Source organism: Antechinus flavipes, chromosome 5 (genome assembly GCF_016432865.1).
Source record: "Antechinus flavipes isolate AdamAnt ecotype Samford, QLD, Australia chromosome 5, AdamAnt_v2, whole genome shotgun sequence".
Classification (NCBI taxonomy): Eukaryota; Metazoa; Chordata; class Mammalia; order Dasyuromorphia; family Dasyuridae; genus Antechinus; species Antechinus flavipes.
The window spans coordinates 228,547,857-228,566,649 of NC_067402.1; the positions used below are offsets into that span (position 1 = coordinate 228,547,857).

The 18,793-nt window shown below is 37.0% G+C and overlaps 1 protein-coding gene across 4 annotated transcripts in view; it reads left to right on the forward strand.

The window, feature by feature from the left end:
- Positions 1-5,204: 5,204 nt before the first annotated feature.
- FMNL3 (formin like 3) overlaps positions 5,205-18,793 on the forward strand; it is an 82,240-nt gene continuing 68,651 nt past the window's right edge. For 2 of the 4 annotated variants that reach the window (XM_051963077.1, XM_051963081.1), the window contains exon 1: positions 5,207-5,772. In XM_051963077.1, coding sequence (XP_051819037.1) covers positions 5,647-5,772 — 126 coding nt within the window. In that variant the 5' untranslated portion in view covers positions 5,207-5,646. Of the gene's footprint in view, positions 5,773-18,793 lie in introns of all 4 variants that reach the window. The other 2 variants (XM_051963079.1, XM_051963078.1) reach the window with 2 other exon arrangements.

The following is an 18,793-nucleotide window of genomic DNA, read 5'->3' on the forward strand; positions in this document are numbered from 1 at the left end:
CAGCCTGCTCATTTTTTTTTAAAGAACAATAATATTCCATTACATTCATATACCATAACTTATTCAGCCATTCACCAACTGACGGGCATCCACTCAATTTCAGTACAACTCAAAATCTTACAAAAATGAACGTTGAAAGCTATCTTTACACATATTTGGAAAAATAAAATACTATTGAGAAAAGCATAATTTTAAACCTTTTATTTCCTTGTAATTTCTCACTTATGTTTACTTTTTTATGCTTCTTTTGACTTTTGTATTCTAATATCTAGACTTTTCATCAGGAATGCTGGATAGTCCTTGATTTCATTAAAGATTGGAGGATGATACTCAAATTTTCTAGTTATTCTTGGCTGTAAGCCTAAATCCTTTGCTTCTCAAATATCATATTTGAAATTGCTTCTTTATGGCGATGGCTGTTAAATCTTGTATGATTCTTCTGACTATGACTCTTTAGAACTTGAATTATTTTTTTCTGGCTGCAAGCAGTTTTTTTCTCCTTTAATTCGGAATCCCTGGATTTTGACTATAATATTCCAGTGATTGTTTGTTTTGGAGTTTCTTTCAAGAGGTGATAAGTAGATTCTTTCAATTTCTACTTTACCCTCTGGTTTTAAGATATCTGGACAGTTTTCTTTCATAATTTCTTGAAATGTGATGTCTAGACTCTTCCTTTGTTCTTGGCTTCCAAACAGTCCAGCAATTCTTAAATTATATATTTTCCCCTAAGCCTTCCTAGCTTGGAAAATTGAATCACTGTTACTGTCTTAGTTTTTTTTTTTTTTTTTTTTTTAAATCAGAATTCTGGCTGTTACTTTTTCTAATTAGAGGTGTCAAAGTCATGTCTTGAGGTGACCCAAAAATTCCTGAATGGGTCCAAGTAGATTAAGATATAATTGGGAAATGATTAACAAAATAAATTTTAAAAAATCTAGATAATGTTAATGTGTGATTTTCTATGTCAATATGATGTTTGGATCTGTTTTTATTTGAGTTTGCTATAGATCTCTGATAAGATGATGTATGTGTATTCGATCTAAGCTCCAATCCTTCCTTTTACTCTGCCATCTTTGTTCCACTTCCCATTTTTGTCTTTTATCATGAGTATCTCCCACATAGAATCTACTTATTTATTTTATTTTATTTTAAAATTTTTCTTCTTTCTTTCTTTTCTTTTTTTAATATAGCTTTTTATTTACAAGATATATGCATGGGTAATTTTTCAACATTGGCAATTGCAAAACCTTTTATTCCCATTTTTACCCTCCTTCCCCTCCCCCCCTGCCCCAGATGGCAGGTTGATCAACATATGTTAAACATGTCAAAGTATATGTTAAATACAACATGTCCATACAGTTATTTCCAAAATATAGAGAGAATTGACTCTAATTTATAAGAAATCAAGCCATTCTCCAATTGATAAATGGTCAAAAGATATGACAATTCTCAGATGAGAATCAGAGTTTGAAATAGTGTACAGTTAACCTGTGAAGGAAATCAAAAATATAGGTGGACAAAAATAGAGGGATTGGGAATTCTATGTAGTGGTTCATACTCATTTCCCAGAGTTCTGTCGCTGGGTGTAGCTGGTTCAATTCATTACTGCTCTGTTGGAACTATTTGGTTCATTTCATTGTTGAAGAGAGCCACGTCCATCAGAATTGATCATCATACTGTATTGTTGTATATAATGTATACAGTATATAATGATGTTGTATATAATGTATACAGTATATAATGATCTCCTGGTCCTGCTCATTTCACTCAGCATCAGTTCATGTAAGTCTCTGGCCTTTCTGAAATCATTTTGCTAGTCATTTCTTACAGAACAATAATATTCCATAATATTCATATACCACAATTTATTCAGCCATTCTCCAATTGATGGGCATCCACCCAGTTTCCAGTTTCTGGCCACTACAAAGAGGGATGCCACAAACATTTTGGCATATACAGGTCCTTTTCCCTTCTTTAGTATCTCTTCGGAATATAAGCCCAGTAGTAACACTGCTGGATCAAAGGGTATATGCACAATTTGATAACTTTTTGAGCATAGTTCCAAATTGTTCTCCAGAATGGCTGGATGTGTTCACAATTCCACCAACAATGTTTCAGTGTCCCAGTTTTCCCACATCCCCTCCAACATTCCGCATTATCTTTCCCTGTCATTCTAGCCAATCTGACAGGTGTGTAGTGGTATCTCAGAGTTGTCTTAATTAGCATTTCTCTGATTAATAATGTCTTGGAACATCTTTTCATATGGCTAGGAATAGTTTCAATTTCTTCATCTGAGATTTGTCTGTTCATATCCTTTGACCATTTATCAACTGGAGGATGGCTTGATTTCTTATAAATTAGAGTTAATTTTCTATATATTTTGGAAATGAGGCCTTTATCAGAACCTTTGACTGTAAAAAATGTTTTCCCATTTTATTGCTTCCCTTCTAATCTTGTCTGCCTTAGTTTTGTTTGTACAAAACCTTTTTAATTTGATATAATCAAAATTTTCTATTTTGTGATCAGTAATGATCTCTAGTTCTTCTTTGGTCATAAATACCTTCCTCCTCCACAGATCTGAGGGGTAAACTATCCTATGTTCTTCTAATTTATTTATAATCTCATTCTTTATGCCTAGGTCATGAACCCATTTTGACCTTATCGTGATGTACAGTGTTAAGTATGGTTCAATGCCTATTTTCTGCCATACTAATTTCCAATTTTCCCAGCAGTTTTTGTCAAACAGTGAGTTCTTATCCCAAAAGCTGGGGTCTTTGGGTTTGTCAAACACTAGATTATTAAAGTTATTGACTGTTTTGTCCTTTGAACCTAACCCATTCCACTGATTAACTAGTCTATTTCTTAGCCAATACCAAATGGTTTTGGTAACCGCTGCTTAATAATATAATTTTAGATCTGGTACAGCTACGCCACCTTCATTTGATTTTTTTTTCATTAGTTCCCTTGAAATTCTTGACCTTTGTTTTTCCATATGATGGTTTGTTGTTATTTTTATTTTTTCTAGATCATTAAAATAGTTTTTTGGGAGTTTGATTGATATTGTGCTAAGTAAATAGATTAGTTTAGATAGTACTGTCATCTTTATTATATTTGCTCACCCTATCCAAAAGCATTTAATATTTTTCCAATTGGTTAGATCTGACTTTATTTGTATGGAAAGTGTTTTGTAGTTTTGCTCATATAGTTCCTGAATTTCCCTTGGCAGATAGATTCCTAAATATTTTAAACTATCGGTAGTTACTTTAAATGGAATTTCTCTTTGTAACTCTAACTGTTGGATTTTGTTACTGATATATAAGAATGCTGATGATTTATGTGGGTTTATTTTATATTCTGCAACTTTGCTAAAGGTGTAGATTACTTTTAATAGCTTTTTAGTAGAATCTCTGGGGTTCTCTTTTAAGTATACTATCATATCATCTGCAAAGAGTGATAGTTTAGTTTCCTCATTACCTCCTCTAATTCTTTTTTTTTTTTTTTTGATGTACTCCTTTTAATGAATGGCTAAAAAATAATTTTGTACAAATGCGATGGAATACAATGAAATACTGTAACATAAGAAATTATGAAATGGACAATTTCAGGAGAAACAAGGAAAACCATTATGAATTGATACACAATGAGAACAATGCATTTAAGTACAATTTATGCAATGAAAATATCATAAAGACAAACAATTTTGAAAGATTTTAGAACTGATCAACATAATGATAAATCAATGTCCAAAAGAATTAAGGTGAAAAACACCTGACAGGAGGTTATGAACTTAAAATACAGAAAGAGACATGACATTTTCAGACATGGCCATTGTGAGAATTTGATGGATTATATAGATATGTAAAGAACTTGTTTTTTATTTAATTTGCTTCCTGGGGTAGGTAGTAGTGAAATAGACCTCCTCTAATTCTTTTATTCTCTTTCTCAACTCTTATTGCCGAGGCTAGCATTTCTAATACAATATTGAATAGTAATGGTGATAGTGGGCAACCTTGTTTCACTCCTGATCTTATTGGGAATGCTTCCAATTTATCCCCATTACATATGATGCTTATTGATAGTTTTAAATAATTGCTACTGATTATTTTAAGGAAAAGTCCATTTATTCCTATACTCTCAAGTGTTTTCAGTAGGAATGGGTGTTGGATTTTATCAAATGCTTTTTCTGCCTCTATTGAGATGATCATATGGTTTTTGTTATTTTGGTTACTTGATATGGTCAATTATACTAATAGTTTATAGAAGCTACTTATCGATTGACTGACAGGAATAAAAGAAAATCAAGAAAAGCTCATCTAAGCATTTCAAGAACAAATTGATATGAAATAATGTTTCTTGTTTTCTTTGTGTAGATTTGTTGGTTGGATTTAGTTGGTGGATATGGGTAATCTAAATAAAGGAACGGAAAGACAGCAGTAATTAAATCAAGGAGGTTTGAAAATAAGCAAATCCTATCAGGAAGATAATGAATAAAATACTCGATGTATTAGAGAATGTTTGGTGTGGATTGTAGGGAGTAAATTTGGAAAAATAGATTGAAGACAGATCGTGAAAAGCCTTGAATACTAAATTAAAGAGTTTGAACTTTATTCTGTAGACAAAACCAGAAGAGTTTAGATTTTTGGCTTTCATGGAGGAGATGGATGACTCTTTAGAAATGTGGAATTTTAGAAAAGGATCTCTAGGAATATCATAGATGACCTGTATTTGAATGCTCACTTTTCTACAGGCTGGGCAAATGACCTCTCAAAACCTCTGTCCTTTTCTTTGCAAAAAAGGGAGGTTGGATCTTTAAGTCCCCTTACTTTTCAAAATCTTATTATTTAATTAAAGAGAGACAAAGCACAGCATGGTGAAATTTGGGGGATAAAATTAATTTAGTGGTGGCATGGATTGGGGCATCTAAGGAGTGAGGAATTAGATCTGCCAGGCAATTTTTAGATATAACGGAGCTGCAGTGGCTTTTCCCAACAGACGTCGCTAGGGCGCGCTCCTAGTCTCCTCGTGGGCGGAGATGGGGAGGCTCTTTGTTCTATGATTGGCTAAGACTCTAGTCAATTAGCCACGAGAGGTGGGACGATCTGTCCAATAACCGCGGGAGGGAGGTGGACCTCGTATGAATGGGTGGCGAGTGGAGCCAGGCTTAGAGTGGAATGCTAGGGAGGCTGAGTCTAGACTGAAGTGGGTGGGAGAGAGGAAGGGGAGGGGAGCGAAGAGGAGAGAAGGCGTAGGAAAAGAAGAATCCGAGAAGCGAGTAGCGGAGAAGAGGGGGAGCAGTGGGTGCGAGGCTCGACGCCGCTCTGTCTAGCGCCCGCACGGATGCGGTGGTGGGCTTCGAAGGGGAACCCCGGGAGGCTGTACGTCTGAGCGCCAGCCCGAAGCCTCGAGCTCCTAGCTCCCCTCGAGCCCCTCCTTCGCTTTTCCCCACCCGCCGGGAACCTCCTCAAACCCCGCCCGGACTTCTCAACCTGAAGGGAGCGAATCCGCCCCCCTCCCGTTCACAATACTCGCTAGCAAGCTGAAGGGACGACGGCTGCGACGGCGTGAAGACAGCATACAGACGCCGGGAAGCCGAGCACTTGGGGCTCAGGATCCCGACTCGAGTGCCAGGAGCTGGGGGGCTCCGCCGGGATGGGCAATCTGGAGAGCGCCGAGGCCGGGCCGGGAGAGCCGACCCCGGTACCGCTGCTGCTACCCCCAGGCAGGATGCCGATGCCCGAGCCGTGCGAGCTGGAGGAGAGGTTCACGCTGGTGCTGGTGAGACAAACAAACTCCCTGCTTACCACCCCAGGCACCCACGCTCCGACGAGCGCCCTGTCCCACCTACCCTGTTTTCCTCTAGTTTTACCAATCTCTGCTTCCTCCCGCCCCCATCCTACCCCCGGGGCCACCCGGGGCAGGGGGTGGGGAGGAGCCCTCGTTTGGCCCTAAGGGTCCTCCTCCGTCCTTATCTGCTTAGGATAAGCTGGAAGTGTGGGCACCTCCCCCTTCTTCACCCCTGGACCTAAATTTCACTAACCACTTTCCTTCTGTAACCTTGATTAGTCTCTTCACCCCCTTCGCTGCCCCATGCTTCTTCCATTAGATCCTTAAGCTTTTCAACTCTGTTAAGTTGAACCAACTTTTATTATTCTCCCATTTTGTGAGAGGCTCTGTGCTCCAAAGAGATGCAAAGAAATGAGGGGAAAAAATCGTAGATTCTCCTGTTCCTAAAAAACTTCCTCTCTCTCCCCACCCCCCTTTTTGATTGGGATATTTAGAAGCCTAATTCCCATCCCACTTTTCTGGTTTATTCGAGTCACTTTGACTCAATCAATCTGTTGGATGTTAACATGGAGGTTTTCTTCAGAGTGGGCCCTCTCCCAGCTTGAGGGAGGAAATAGAATGGGTGATATTGCTTGGGGATGTGGGAGAGTGGAATGAGGAAAGATGCCATTCTGCCTACAATCATTCTAAGTTTTTAACAGTTTTATCCCCAAAAGATTGTGCATGTGGATAAATATACACTTGGAATTTAAACAACTCCATCATTCATCCCTCTTTTTTCCTTTTTGTTTTTTGTTTTTGTTTTGTTTTTCCTACCATATTTATTTTCAGTGCTAATGTAGAGATACAAATGAACAAAGTAGACAGGGCAGAAATTGGGATTCTACCCTGGTGGTTGCCCAAATGCCTGAAGGCTCTCCGAACTAGAACTAAAGGGCCAGCAGGAAGGAACTGGAAACTAGAGTCAGGCTCAATATGGAGCAGGAGGAATGATTGAAAAGTGAACTGGAAGATGAAACAATTTTTAATTGAAGCTGGAGATAAGTTGCTGGGGAAGGAAGTTCCAGTCCACCTGGAGTCCTCGATCCAGGGCAGTAGGAAATCATGTTTATTGTATTGATGGTCCTGCTAGGCAGGCCTTTGACCATGAGGGGTGACAGACTAATGAATTAGCAGCCTTCTTGAAGGCTTGAAATTGGGACATCTGGCTTGAAATAGGGATATTAAAGCTGGTGACTTATAGTAGAACATCTCAACGATTTTGAACATCCAAGTTGAAAGTAAAGAAGAATTGGATTAGCTTGGCTTGAATGGTATACAAGCCAGACCAAAAAAGGCCCAGATAATTTCTAAAGGGAAACAATATGTGTATAATTAAACGACTTCATTTTTCTGCTTTTTAGAACTAAAAAGTGGTATAAGGACACTGGGACTGCCTCATTATATCCTCTGGTGCTCCTTATTCCTCCCCCTTCCAATTCTTTCTTATCCCCTGATTATAGACAAGTGGGATGACTAAGTAATTACTAATGTCCTGTGGCCATCTCAGAGAAGGAGAGACAGGGACTTGATGCCCAGAGAACAAGAGCTCAACTGTTGGGGTAAAGAATGGGAGGGAATCTGAGCTCTTGGGTGTCTGGAAATCCCTACTATGCTGAAATAGGGTACTACCCTGAGCAAGGAAATTGGAATTCAAAGAACCCAATACATAAACTTTCAAAATTGGAGGAAAAGAATGAATTTTAAAATGATTTATTAGACTAGGGGAATGCTGTAGAAATAGAATTTTAAAGTGACTATTCAATTTAAACCCTTAATTTTTACATATGAGGAAACTGAGAGGTTCAGTGAGTTATCCAGAATCTCACAGCTAGTCTATGGAAGAGCTAGAACTTTTTTCTAGTATATTTTTCTTTTTAGTACATACAGATTTCAGCAAGATTTAAGTCAAAATTTTGATACATTTGTGGACAAAAGAGAGAAATGCAGATTGCATGATGTTTCATTGGCTGGATTCATAGCAGATTTGAACAGCATTATCTCAGATAATACTGATAAATAGATACCATTCTGGAGAGAACTCTTTAAGGACTCGATGCTTAAATTAGAGAAGAGCGGCCAAAATGGTAGAAAGACTTGAAATTTAGGTCATATAAGGAAAAATGGAAGGACATAAGGTTATTTAACCCAGAAAAGAAAAGATTTAGAGCAAATATGATAGATATACCTAATATTAAGTTTTTCAAATGGAAATTAGGAGGTGGAGATTACAATTACACTTTGTAGTTCCAGAAGCGGAATTTCAGAGTCAGATGCTTAGCTTAATATAGCTTCCTACCAAAACTGTCTAAAAATCCAATAGTCTATTAAATTCCCTGTAATTCTCAGTGTTCAAGCAATCCACTTGTCAGGGATATCATAGAGAGAATTTTTGTATTAGATGGGATGCTGGATTGACTGAAAAAGGAGAACTAAGATAATGGTGTGTTTCTAATTGCTTTGTGCAAATTGCTAGTGTTGGACTATAACAAAGGATTCTTCACTCCGGGTCCTGGAACTTAAAACATTTTTTTTTTTAAATAATGCTTTTCAATATAATTAGTTTTCTTTGGAATCCTATGCATTTTATATATATTTAAAAACATTCTGGGAAGGGGTCTGTAGATTTTACCCGATTACCAAAGGGGTCATAGACCCCAAATAAAAATGCTTGGAATAGATTATCCTTTGGGTACTCTGTAATTCTGTAATATTCCAGATGTCCTCTAAAATTCCTTATTTCTTTAACTAGGGTAAGGGAGTAGTTATTGTCCAGGGATAGTCTGAGAAGAGTTCAGAATTTTTCTGAACTTAATAGCCCCCCAAGTATTTCCTGGGGCTTTGAACTCTTCTTTCAGGAGTTCTCAAAGGTTCCCTCTTGGAGGGTGGAAGTAAAGAACTTTAATAATTGTTCTAAAATAGGAAAATTAAGATGTAATGTGGAAAGTTGTTGAGTGTTAGAACCACCCTCAGGAGTCTTGGTGTGCCACTTCACTCTAATCATTAACAAACATTGCTGAGTGAGAGATATTTGTGTTGTCTCTGGAATCTCTGCAAGATAATTCCTTTGTCTTTTTAAAAATATATTTTTATTTTAAATTTAAATGTTAAGAATTTGTCCTTTTCCATATACAAAGTAGAACAGAAAAGATTGTCTATGAAGCTACAAATATTGCATATATTTTGCTTTTAAAAATGTGTATATTTAACTACTTATTTTTATTTTATTTTATTATTTTTTTAACTACTTATTTTTAGAGCTGCTCTGGGTTTCTCTTTGAACTTCTGTCTTCTAAGCATTTAAAATGTTTCATTGACCCTCTTTTTACATTTTTGACATCACTGTTGTTAGCCCCTCCAAATGGTAAAAAAAAGAAAAAGATAAGAAAAGAAAGCCTTTCAGTAGATAAGTATGATCAAACAAAAGAAATCCTCACCTTGGTCATGTCAGAAAATATCTGATTTATTTGGAATCATGAGTCCATTACCTCAATAAAGAAGTAGGCAGCATGCTTATCATTTTTTCCTTGGGAATGATCATTGTATTGATTAGGATTAATTCTATCAAAGTTCTTTACAGTGCTGTTGCATAAATTGTTTTCCTGTTTATTCTCACTTCATTTTCCATAAGTTTATTCATGAGTTTTCTCAGGCTTTTCTGAGACTGTTCCTTTTGAATGGACATCCTTTTATTTTCCATTCTTTCTTATAATAAATAGTGTTGCTATAAATTTGATAGATGAGTCCTTTTCTTTTCTTGATTTTATTGAGGTATAAGCCTAGTAGAGCATCTCTAGGTCAGAGAGTAAGTAACTTTTTGGGTATAGTTTCAAATTGCTTTCCAGAAAGGACATAGCTCCAGTGGCAGTGAATGCATTACTATGCCTGTTTTTCCATAGCCATTCCAAAAACTATCACCTTCCCCTTTTTGGGTCATCTTTGCCAGTCTGATGTGAGTCAGACTGCATAGTTGTTTTAATTTACTTTTGTCCTATTAGTGGTCATTTGGAACATTATCCCCTTCATTGTTGATAACTTGCCAATTTTCTTTTGAGAATTCCCATTCATATTTATCTATTGGGTAATTGATTCTATTTTGAGTAGCAGTCAGAGAAACTTTCTTCAAAGAAGTTTTCCCAATGAATTGTTACTCATCTAATTTTAATTGTTTTTTGTTTGCAGAATTTTTTCATTTTTATGTAATCAAAGTTTTCCATTTTGTACTTTGATTTTTTTTTAAATTTCTTGTTTAATCAAGAACGTCTTGGTCTATTAACACTGTCTCCCTCTGAGAAAAGATGTCTCAGCCTTATTTGTTTACTTAGTTTCTTTGGGAATTTTGGCCCAAGAAGAGGGATTTTTGGTGGGTGGGGGCAATTGGTTTCTGAGACTCTTTATGTTCCCTAAAGTAAAGCTTTTTAATTCAGATATTTAAGAAAACCACTTACTAAGTGATAGCAACTCCCCCCCTCCCCATACGTATCTCCCCCTCTCTCCCCTCCCCCCCTTTGCTAGGGAAATGCAAACTGGAGCTGTTTGATTGAGGCATCTGCTACCTTAGCTCTTGGACTAATCCATTAAAAATATCCTTTCTGTGGGAAGCAAGGACTAGCACAGTATCAAAACCAGTGACCTTTCTGTAAAGATTTGGGAGTGAGGTGTGTGTGTAAGAATGTGACAAAACGATAATGCTGGACTTGGGGTCAGTAAAACCTGGTTTCAAATCCCATCTCAGACCCTCCCTAATATGTGATCAATGGCAACTCATTCAATTTTTCTGAGTCTAAATTTTTGTCATCTGAAATTGATAAGGTTGTACTTGATGTCCTTTGAGATTCACCTTCAGATCTAAATCTATGTTTCTGTAATTCTTTCTAGCTCAGGAATCTGATTCTGTCCTATGATTAAAGAGAGTTAAGTAGGAGAAACTGAGGCAGGAGGAGCTATTTTTTCAGGGTTAGCTTATTTTAATACTCTGACATCACACAGCCTCCTAGCATTCCTTACTCCCATTTTGAACCTTGTCCAGAGGCTAAGATTTTGTTCCTCATTGAGCATTCTGTCACATAGAACCCCTTGTTAGAAGGGGTTACAAAACCAACACTTAGGAGCCGTTTTTTACCTTTCCTAAAAGCATTGCAGACTTGGACTTGAATCTGAAAACTTTGAAGCCAGCAAAGACCTAGCACTACTATTAGGAAGTAAGGAGGCCGAACTGGGGGGTAGACTTATAAAGACTCTAGCAAAGTGTTGATCAAGATCAGGTAACTTCCCAAAAGAAAAGAAAGCACTACAGTTGTTACTGAAAGGGACCTTTAGAGATGAGGGCACTGAAACAAAGATGTGATATCCCAGGATGATCCATTTAATTGTAGAGACAGAAGTAGAAGAGAGGTCTCCTGATTCCCAGTTCAATGTTCTTTTCCATGAAAAGTTCCTTTTAGCTGGTCAGTGAGACCCATAAGGGCTAAGAGGCATTTCCTCAGCTAGAAAGAACCTGGAATAAGGATCAGATAACAAATCTGCATTTTGAAAATTTCTTCCAGTTTTGGGAATTATAGTTGGCTGAGATAATGCATAGTGGGAAAAGGACCTTAACAACATTTTATCATAAAAGAACCCTTTTCTGGCCACAGATCTCACAAGGGGAGTACGCTAGACTTCAGAAAAAGTCCCCTATTCCTGTTATTTGCAATTTTTTTTTTTTTTTTTTTTGCTCAGTGGTATATTTTTGACTGAAGTAGAGAGGAGTCTCTGTCCACGAGAGACTATCTGATGCAATTTCTCCCCCCTCCCCCCCAAAAAAAAGCCTTTTCTGAATCCATGAATCCATCATACATCATATTGTTTTGCTTTTGCTTGTAAAGAAAAATTTGTTTTAGCCTTAAAACAGTTGAGATGAGTATACTGGACTCCAGCTCAGGCTGTCCAGGTGAGCTGCAATTTTATTGGCGCCTTCCCCTCCATTCGCCCAGAAAACCATCACAGCTGATGGGAAAAGGAACTTATCTTGACAGAAAAACCTAATCCTTTCAGTGGAGTGACAAAGGAAGCTGAGGTGGAGAGGAAATTAGATTGCAGATATCTTCCCTTGTCCCAGAGAGTTTTTGGGAGGGACAGAGCTGGAGGAACTCCTTTCCTTTAGAGAGAACAGAGTCAAGCATTAGCTCCAGAATGATTATTAATTCAGTGGAAATTATAGATCTGAGTTTTACTAGATTGGGCAAAGGTTAGGATTTCTTAGTTATTGCTTTTAGTTTTCCAGAAACTTTGCACCCAAATTGAAATGAAGCAGGGTCAGAAAAAAAAAAAAAAAAAGACATCATTCCAGTTTGGTAATATACTTAAAGAGAAAAGGAAGAATCCTTTTGGTTTGAAAGAGAACTGTGTCTGTACAACTTCCCTATAATAATATAATAAAAAGTACTTTTGCATGGGATTTTTCTCATTACTGTCTCTAATACAGCCTTGCAGGAGGTATTGCATCTATTACCTAGTTGGTCATAAAGGGAACTCATGTCTTCCTGACTCCAGACCCAGAAACGTGATCCAGCCACTCTTGCTGCCCTCTTTGCCACATATAGTTTTTGTACAGTCTTTTTGCCTATCACTTGCATGCCAGGAAAGTGATCTTAGGAATTCTGAAGCTCTGGCTGTAGAGGGGAGATTTAGACTTGAGAATAAAGGGAATTTGGAGAGAATCAAGACTTGACAGGATTGTTTTCAGTTCTTTTTTGGTTCCCTCAGAAAAAACATTTCAGGCCACTTTGCCTGCTTGCAATGATTGAGGTGAAGAATACTTTGAAGAGAGGGAATGGTGACTGCTTAAATCAGTTTTGCATATGTGATAGATTTCTAAAGCTTTGGAGCTCTTCCTGTCTTATTTTTATTTTTGGGATACATTTTATTTTCATCTTATTGATTTTTAAAATTTTTACATCACCTTCATTTGAGAAGAACAAAAAGGGAACTTTGGTTGAATGACTTATTGAAAAATATTTTTAAAATTCTTCATCTTAATCAGTCATGTGTGAGAAGGTGGTCATTACTTTGAGTGGTTATTTCTTATAGCAAAGATTTTGAAAATGAGTGCAAAAGAGCATTTAATCAAAAAGAACTGTGTATAATTATATGAAATATTTTTGTTTGAATGAGTGAAATATTCTGTATTCAGTCATTGAAGGATGGGTTAGGGGAAAGAGGATAATAAATAAATTATTATGGTTTTGCAGGAAAGGTGTTCTTTGCAGTTCCTTCCTGTTTCACTTCCCTCGATTCAGATCCTGTGAAAATATTATTAGCATGTACAGAGTGCTCTGAGATCCTTTAAAAGATATGTATTTGTAAGGTGATATTCTAGGGAGAATTATTTATACTGATTTTACAGGTAGGAGAAGGAGTCAGATTGAGGTGACTCAGTGATTGTTCACATTTTTTTTTCTTTTTGTTATGGAATTAAAATCTGTGGAAAGAGATACAACTTGTTTGTGGTAGCTGCCCAAGAGCTGCCTCAGAACTTCCATTGACCTGATATGCTTCCTTGCTTAGCTTTGTTCCTTGCTCAACCTGCATTCCTTAGCCCAATACTCTCAGCTTCTGTATTTTTTGGGACTTAAAAAAACCTTTTCTTTATACTCTGCCCCACTTGAAAATTAAGAGAGGGTAGATTAAGAGAGGATAGATCCTTGTTTCTTTATATTCTCCTGATTCATCAATATATCCCCTTTATCTTCATATGTTAATGGTCCTTAACTTCAGGCTTTACTTTCTGTTATACTAGTCTTTTTATCAGAGTGAGATGCTGTGGGTAGCTGCAATGGAGAGAGTGGAAACATTGAGTTAGAGTGGTTCAATAGAGAATGTTGGGCCTGGGGGTCAAGAAGACCCGAATTCAAATTTTAATTCAGATCCAGTCTCAGACACACACTTCTTGTTGCCTCATAATTGTAAAATGGAGCTCATAACAGCCCCTACCTTGAAGGGTTGCTGTGAGGATCACATGAGATGATAATTGTAAAGTACTTAGCACGGTAGGTACTATATAAATGCTTATACCTTTCCTCTCCTTTTTCATCCCTATTACTTTGGTTTGCCATTGATAGTGAGTTTATGAAGATAATAAGAGTTTTAGAGCCAGTAGGGAATCTTAGAAATCGTCTTTTCCAAGCCTTCCAGTTTTACAGATAAGGCAGCTGAGATTCAGAAGCTGAGTTCCTCAAGGTCACACATTTGATTAATAGCAGAGCATTACTAGATCATAAAATCTCTTTAGTCTTATTCTTCTCTTTCCACAATACCATAATGCCTCCAACAAAAATGCTGTATACTTAGTATACAGTCTTTATCTACAATAAAGAAAAAAAGATTATTTTTTTCTGGGACAGAAATTCCAATTTCTGGAGAGAAATTGTTGTTGGAGAGATTCAGTGACTTTAGATAGACTAGGTCAGGGGTTCTTGACCTTTTTTACATCCTGTTTTCCTTTGTCAGTTTCTTTCTAGTGAAAACCTATGGATCTCTTCTCAAAATTATATTTTTAAATGCATAAAATAAGACATGAGTTACAAAGGAAACCAATTACATTGAAATACAGTTATCAGAATTTATTTTTAAAAAGTAAGCTCCTAGATACCAGACTAATCCTATAGCTTAGAATAGAAACGTCAAAATTGCAGCCTATGTATGGCTGATTAAAATATAATTGGAAAATGTTTAACAAAATAAACAAAAATACAATAAAATATAGGGTATAGGTTTTCTAAGTCAATAGATTGCTATTACTGGATTAGAGGAATTGAAGATGTGAGGGAGGCTAGATTAAAGGCATGGTTTCATCTCTGATATGATTGTAGGATCTCTTGCTGATGATATTAACAAATATTAACAGATGTGAACTCTTCAGTATACACAAATATGAAGTATAAAACTGAATCTCTAATACATATAACTTGTTTTTAAAAAGTATATATAGCTGGAGCAGCAAGGTGGCTCAGTGGATAGAGCACCAGCCCTGAAGTCAGGAGGATCTGAGTTCAAATCTGGTCTCAGACATTTTACATTTCCTAGCTGTTGTGACCCTGAGCAAGTCACTTAAACCCCAACTGCCTCAGCAAAAAAAAAAAAAAAAAAAAAAGTATATATAGTCAATAGTACTCACATTGCCTTGTTTTTCCGAAATCCTTTCTGAACTGCCTTCTGCTCGCTTCCATTTTTAAAATTTCATTGACATTCTTTTTTCTTCTTTTTTTCCCCCTACATCATTACCAACTGTCTCCTTTCCCCCCAAATAGAAGTCCTCCTTCATAACAAATAAATATGATCAATCAAAACAAATCCACATATCTCATTCTGCACTGCTGGTCTATCACCTTTTTGCCAAGAAGAAGGAAGTATGCTTTATCAGTTTTCTGAAACCATGTTTAATCAGACTTCTTAATTCTTCCTTTACATTATTGTAGCCACTGGAAAAATTGTTCTCACTTCACTATGAATCAGTTCATGTCTTCACATGTTTCTCTGAATCCATCCCCTTTGTTATTTTTTCACAATGTAGTAATATGCCATTATAATCATTTGTTCAGCCATTACCCAACTGATGGCAAAGTTTCCAATTCCTTTAGTTTTCCAACCCTTTGCTGCAACAACAACGATTCTATAAATATGTTTGTATATCCTTTTACTCTTCTTTTTTTTTTTTTTTTTTTTTTTGCTGAGGCAGTTGGGGTTTAAGTGACTTGCCCAGGGTCACATAGATAGGAAATGTTAAGTATCTGAGCCTAGATTTGAACTCAGATCCTCCTGACTTCAGGGCTGGTGCGCTATCCACTGCACCATCTAGCTGCCTCCTTTTACTCTTCTTTTGATCTTTTTGGGGTGTATACTGATTTTTGGGACATAGTTCCAGATTGCTTGTCAAGAATGTTTGGTATATCTGGAATTATGCCCAAAAAATTATCAAATTGTGCATACCCTTTGATCCAGCAGTGTTTCTATTGGGCTTATATCCCAAAGAAATACTAAAGAAGGGAAAGGGACCTGTATGTGCCAAAATGTTTGTAGTGGCTAAAAACTGGAAAATGAATGGATGCCCATCAATTGGAGAATGGCTGGGTAAATTGTGGTATATGAATGTTATGGAATATTATTGTTCTGTAAAAAATGACCAGCAGGATGAATACAGAGAGGACTGGTGAGACTTACATGAACTGATGCTAAGTGAAATGAGCAGAACCAGGAGATCATTATACACTTCGACAACGATATTGTATGAGGACATATTTTGATGGAAGTGGATTTCTTTGACAAAGAGACCTGAGTTTCAATTGATAAATGACGGACAAAAGCAGCTACACCCAAAGAAAGAACACTGGGAAACGAATGTAAACTATCTGCATTTTTGTTTTTCTTCCCGGATTATTTATACCTTCTGAATCCAATTCTCCCTACGCAACAAGAGAACTGTTCGGTTCTGCAAACATATATTGTATCTAGGATATACTGCAACATATCCAACATATAAAGGACTGCTTGCCATCTAGGGGAGGGGGTGGAGGGAGGGAGGGGGAAAAAATCGGAACAGAAACGAGAGTCAATATAATGTAATTATTAAATAAAAAATTTAAAAAAAAAATAAATAAAATTTCCAAGGGAAAAAAAAAAAAAAAAAAAAGAATGTTTGGTATGTCCACAGTCGCCTTCAGTGCCCATATTCACACAGTTCCAGTAATTGCTATTTTTTCTTTTTTTAATTATCTTTGCCAATGTGATGGTGTGAGTTCATATCTTTTGAACATTATGATTTAACATTGATTAACTAGGCATCTTAAATGCTATCTCTATCCTAAGTGGTACAAGAAATTGCTGTGATTTCCTTTTTTGGAAGGGTAAAGTTCTTCCCTGATGGGCAGGTATCATAAGCAGAAATTTCAGTCAGTTTTCTCTGGTACAGTGATCAGATGCTCAATCACAAATTTCACCTTAGGATACCCTAGAACAGCTTTCTAAGTTCACCTTTCAAAGATGTGTGGGTAAGGTATTGTTATGGTACGTACTGCTCTGGCAGGGCTTTTTCCTAAGGGTGCTTGCTTGCCTGGGGAATCTCCTGGAGGTGAGCTTCTTCATTAAGCTTACATATCTATCTGATTGTAGCCCAGACCAATTCCCAGATGTATAATTTTGACAAATATTGATAGGGCTTCAGGAATTGTTTAGTATTGTTAAATCCCATTTGCTCTATATGTGAACATGTATAATGCCAAAATACGTCAAAATACAAATTAATGAAGTTATTGGTTGGCTTAGACATGACCACTGGAAATATCTGTTACGGGGTTGATCCTGCTTGAGATCTCTATGTAAAATGCCCAGTTCTAGAGAACTGGTTAGCATTTAGAATGCACTCTCAAGGATCCACTCATTGTTTTCTGAACTTATAGACTGTCTCCCAGGGTCCATTGATCCAGTCTTATTTTCTGGATTCTTACTAATATTCCTCTTATCTAGTCACACATATTGGAGGATAAGAAGAGCCAGTAATTGGGCTGTCCTTTCCTCTTCTTCCTTCATATATTCTTTCTTGCCTGACTAAAGTAATAGTACTTTGTTACTTTCTCTGTTACTTTTGGAAAGTCAAGGATTTTGTCAGCCAGCTTTGCAGGGTCAGACCAGATTTGTCCAAATCAAGTTTGTGTTGGTGGTATGAGTGGGAAGAGCCCTAAGGTTCGGATCAGTGGGAAGGACTTTCTAAAGTTAGGTTCAGCCAATGCTGGCTGGCCTGGGGATGAAAAATAGTTGGGTTAGTCCATGAGGAAAAGTGTCTGTTAAGGATCTCTTATCTACCATCTCCTCCTAGGAACATTTTTTGAAGCATTGCATAGGACTCTCATGGGGATGACCTGTGAGCTGGTTTTGTGGATGATTGCACAATCTCTTCTTTCTAGTTTATATGAGATTCTCCTAGATAATTATAATTGTTAGTGCCAGAGCCAGTAATCAGGGCACACTGCCATTTATCCTTCTGCTCTTCCATCTCCTTTGTTCTTCATCTTGTCTGTGGACCCTTAGATTCCCCTTCGGGTAAAGCTTCCTGTTCTTTATCTAACGTGCTATGGCCAAAAGTACCAGCTTCTGCTCTGCAGCTTTTTAGCTCTAGGTATCTGTGGGAATGGGGTTTTTGTATCTCCTTCATTGCTGTTCTTGAGGCAATACTTCTTTTTCTTTTATTGTACTATTAGGAGTTTCCCTGGAGTTTTCCTTTCCCAGATTACCTTTACCATCATGATGTGCTGTCTTATATGGCACTATGTCCTGTTCCCAGAGGTGTCCATTAAGAAAGAAATGAAGCCTTAGGTAGGCAGAAGTCTTGAAGAAATTTTGCATCACATCTGGGAAGTTTCATAGATCTAACCCCACTATTGTAATTTCTAAAAAAGGCTGCTTTCTTTAAGGGGTCAGTTCATTTGTCTAATTTCAGGAAGAAAAAATCTCCTTTTGTGAGTCATTGAATTCCTAATGATCCTTCTTCATATTGGAACAAGGGCAGGATGAATTTAGCTTATTTGCATATTGTTATCTTTGCTGTTCCACAAAGTTTCATCTCTCATCTCCTGGCACTTTCTGTCTGTTTCCCCGGGCCTGGGATGCTCTCCCTCCTCTGTTCCGACTATTGGCTTTTTTAATCCCATCTTTTACAGGAAGCTTTTCCTAATCTCTCCTAATTCCACTGCTTTCCTTTTTTTATTTTTAGTGGATTTCCTATTCATTCTGTATATAATTGTTTTGTATATAATTGTTTCCATGTTGTCTTTCCTATTGATTGGGTACCCCTCCAGGTATAGAGACTGTCTTTTGCCTTTCTTTGTACTGAGTTCTTAGCCTGACACTTAGTGAGCACTTAATGAATGTTTATTGACTGATTTGATTCCTGAGATGATATTAATTTAGTTTGCTAAATTTGAAGACACGCCAAAGGTTG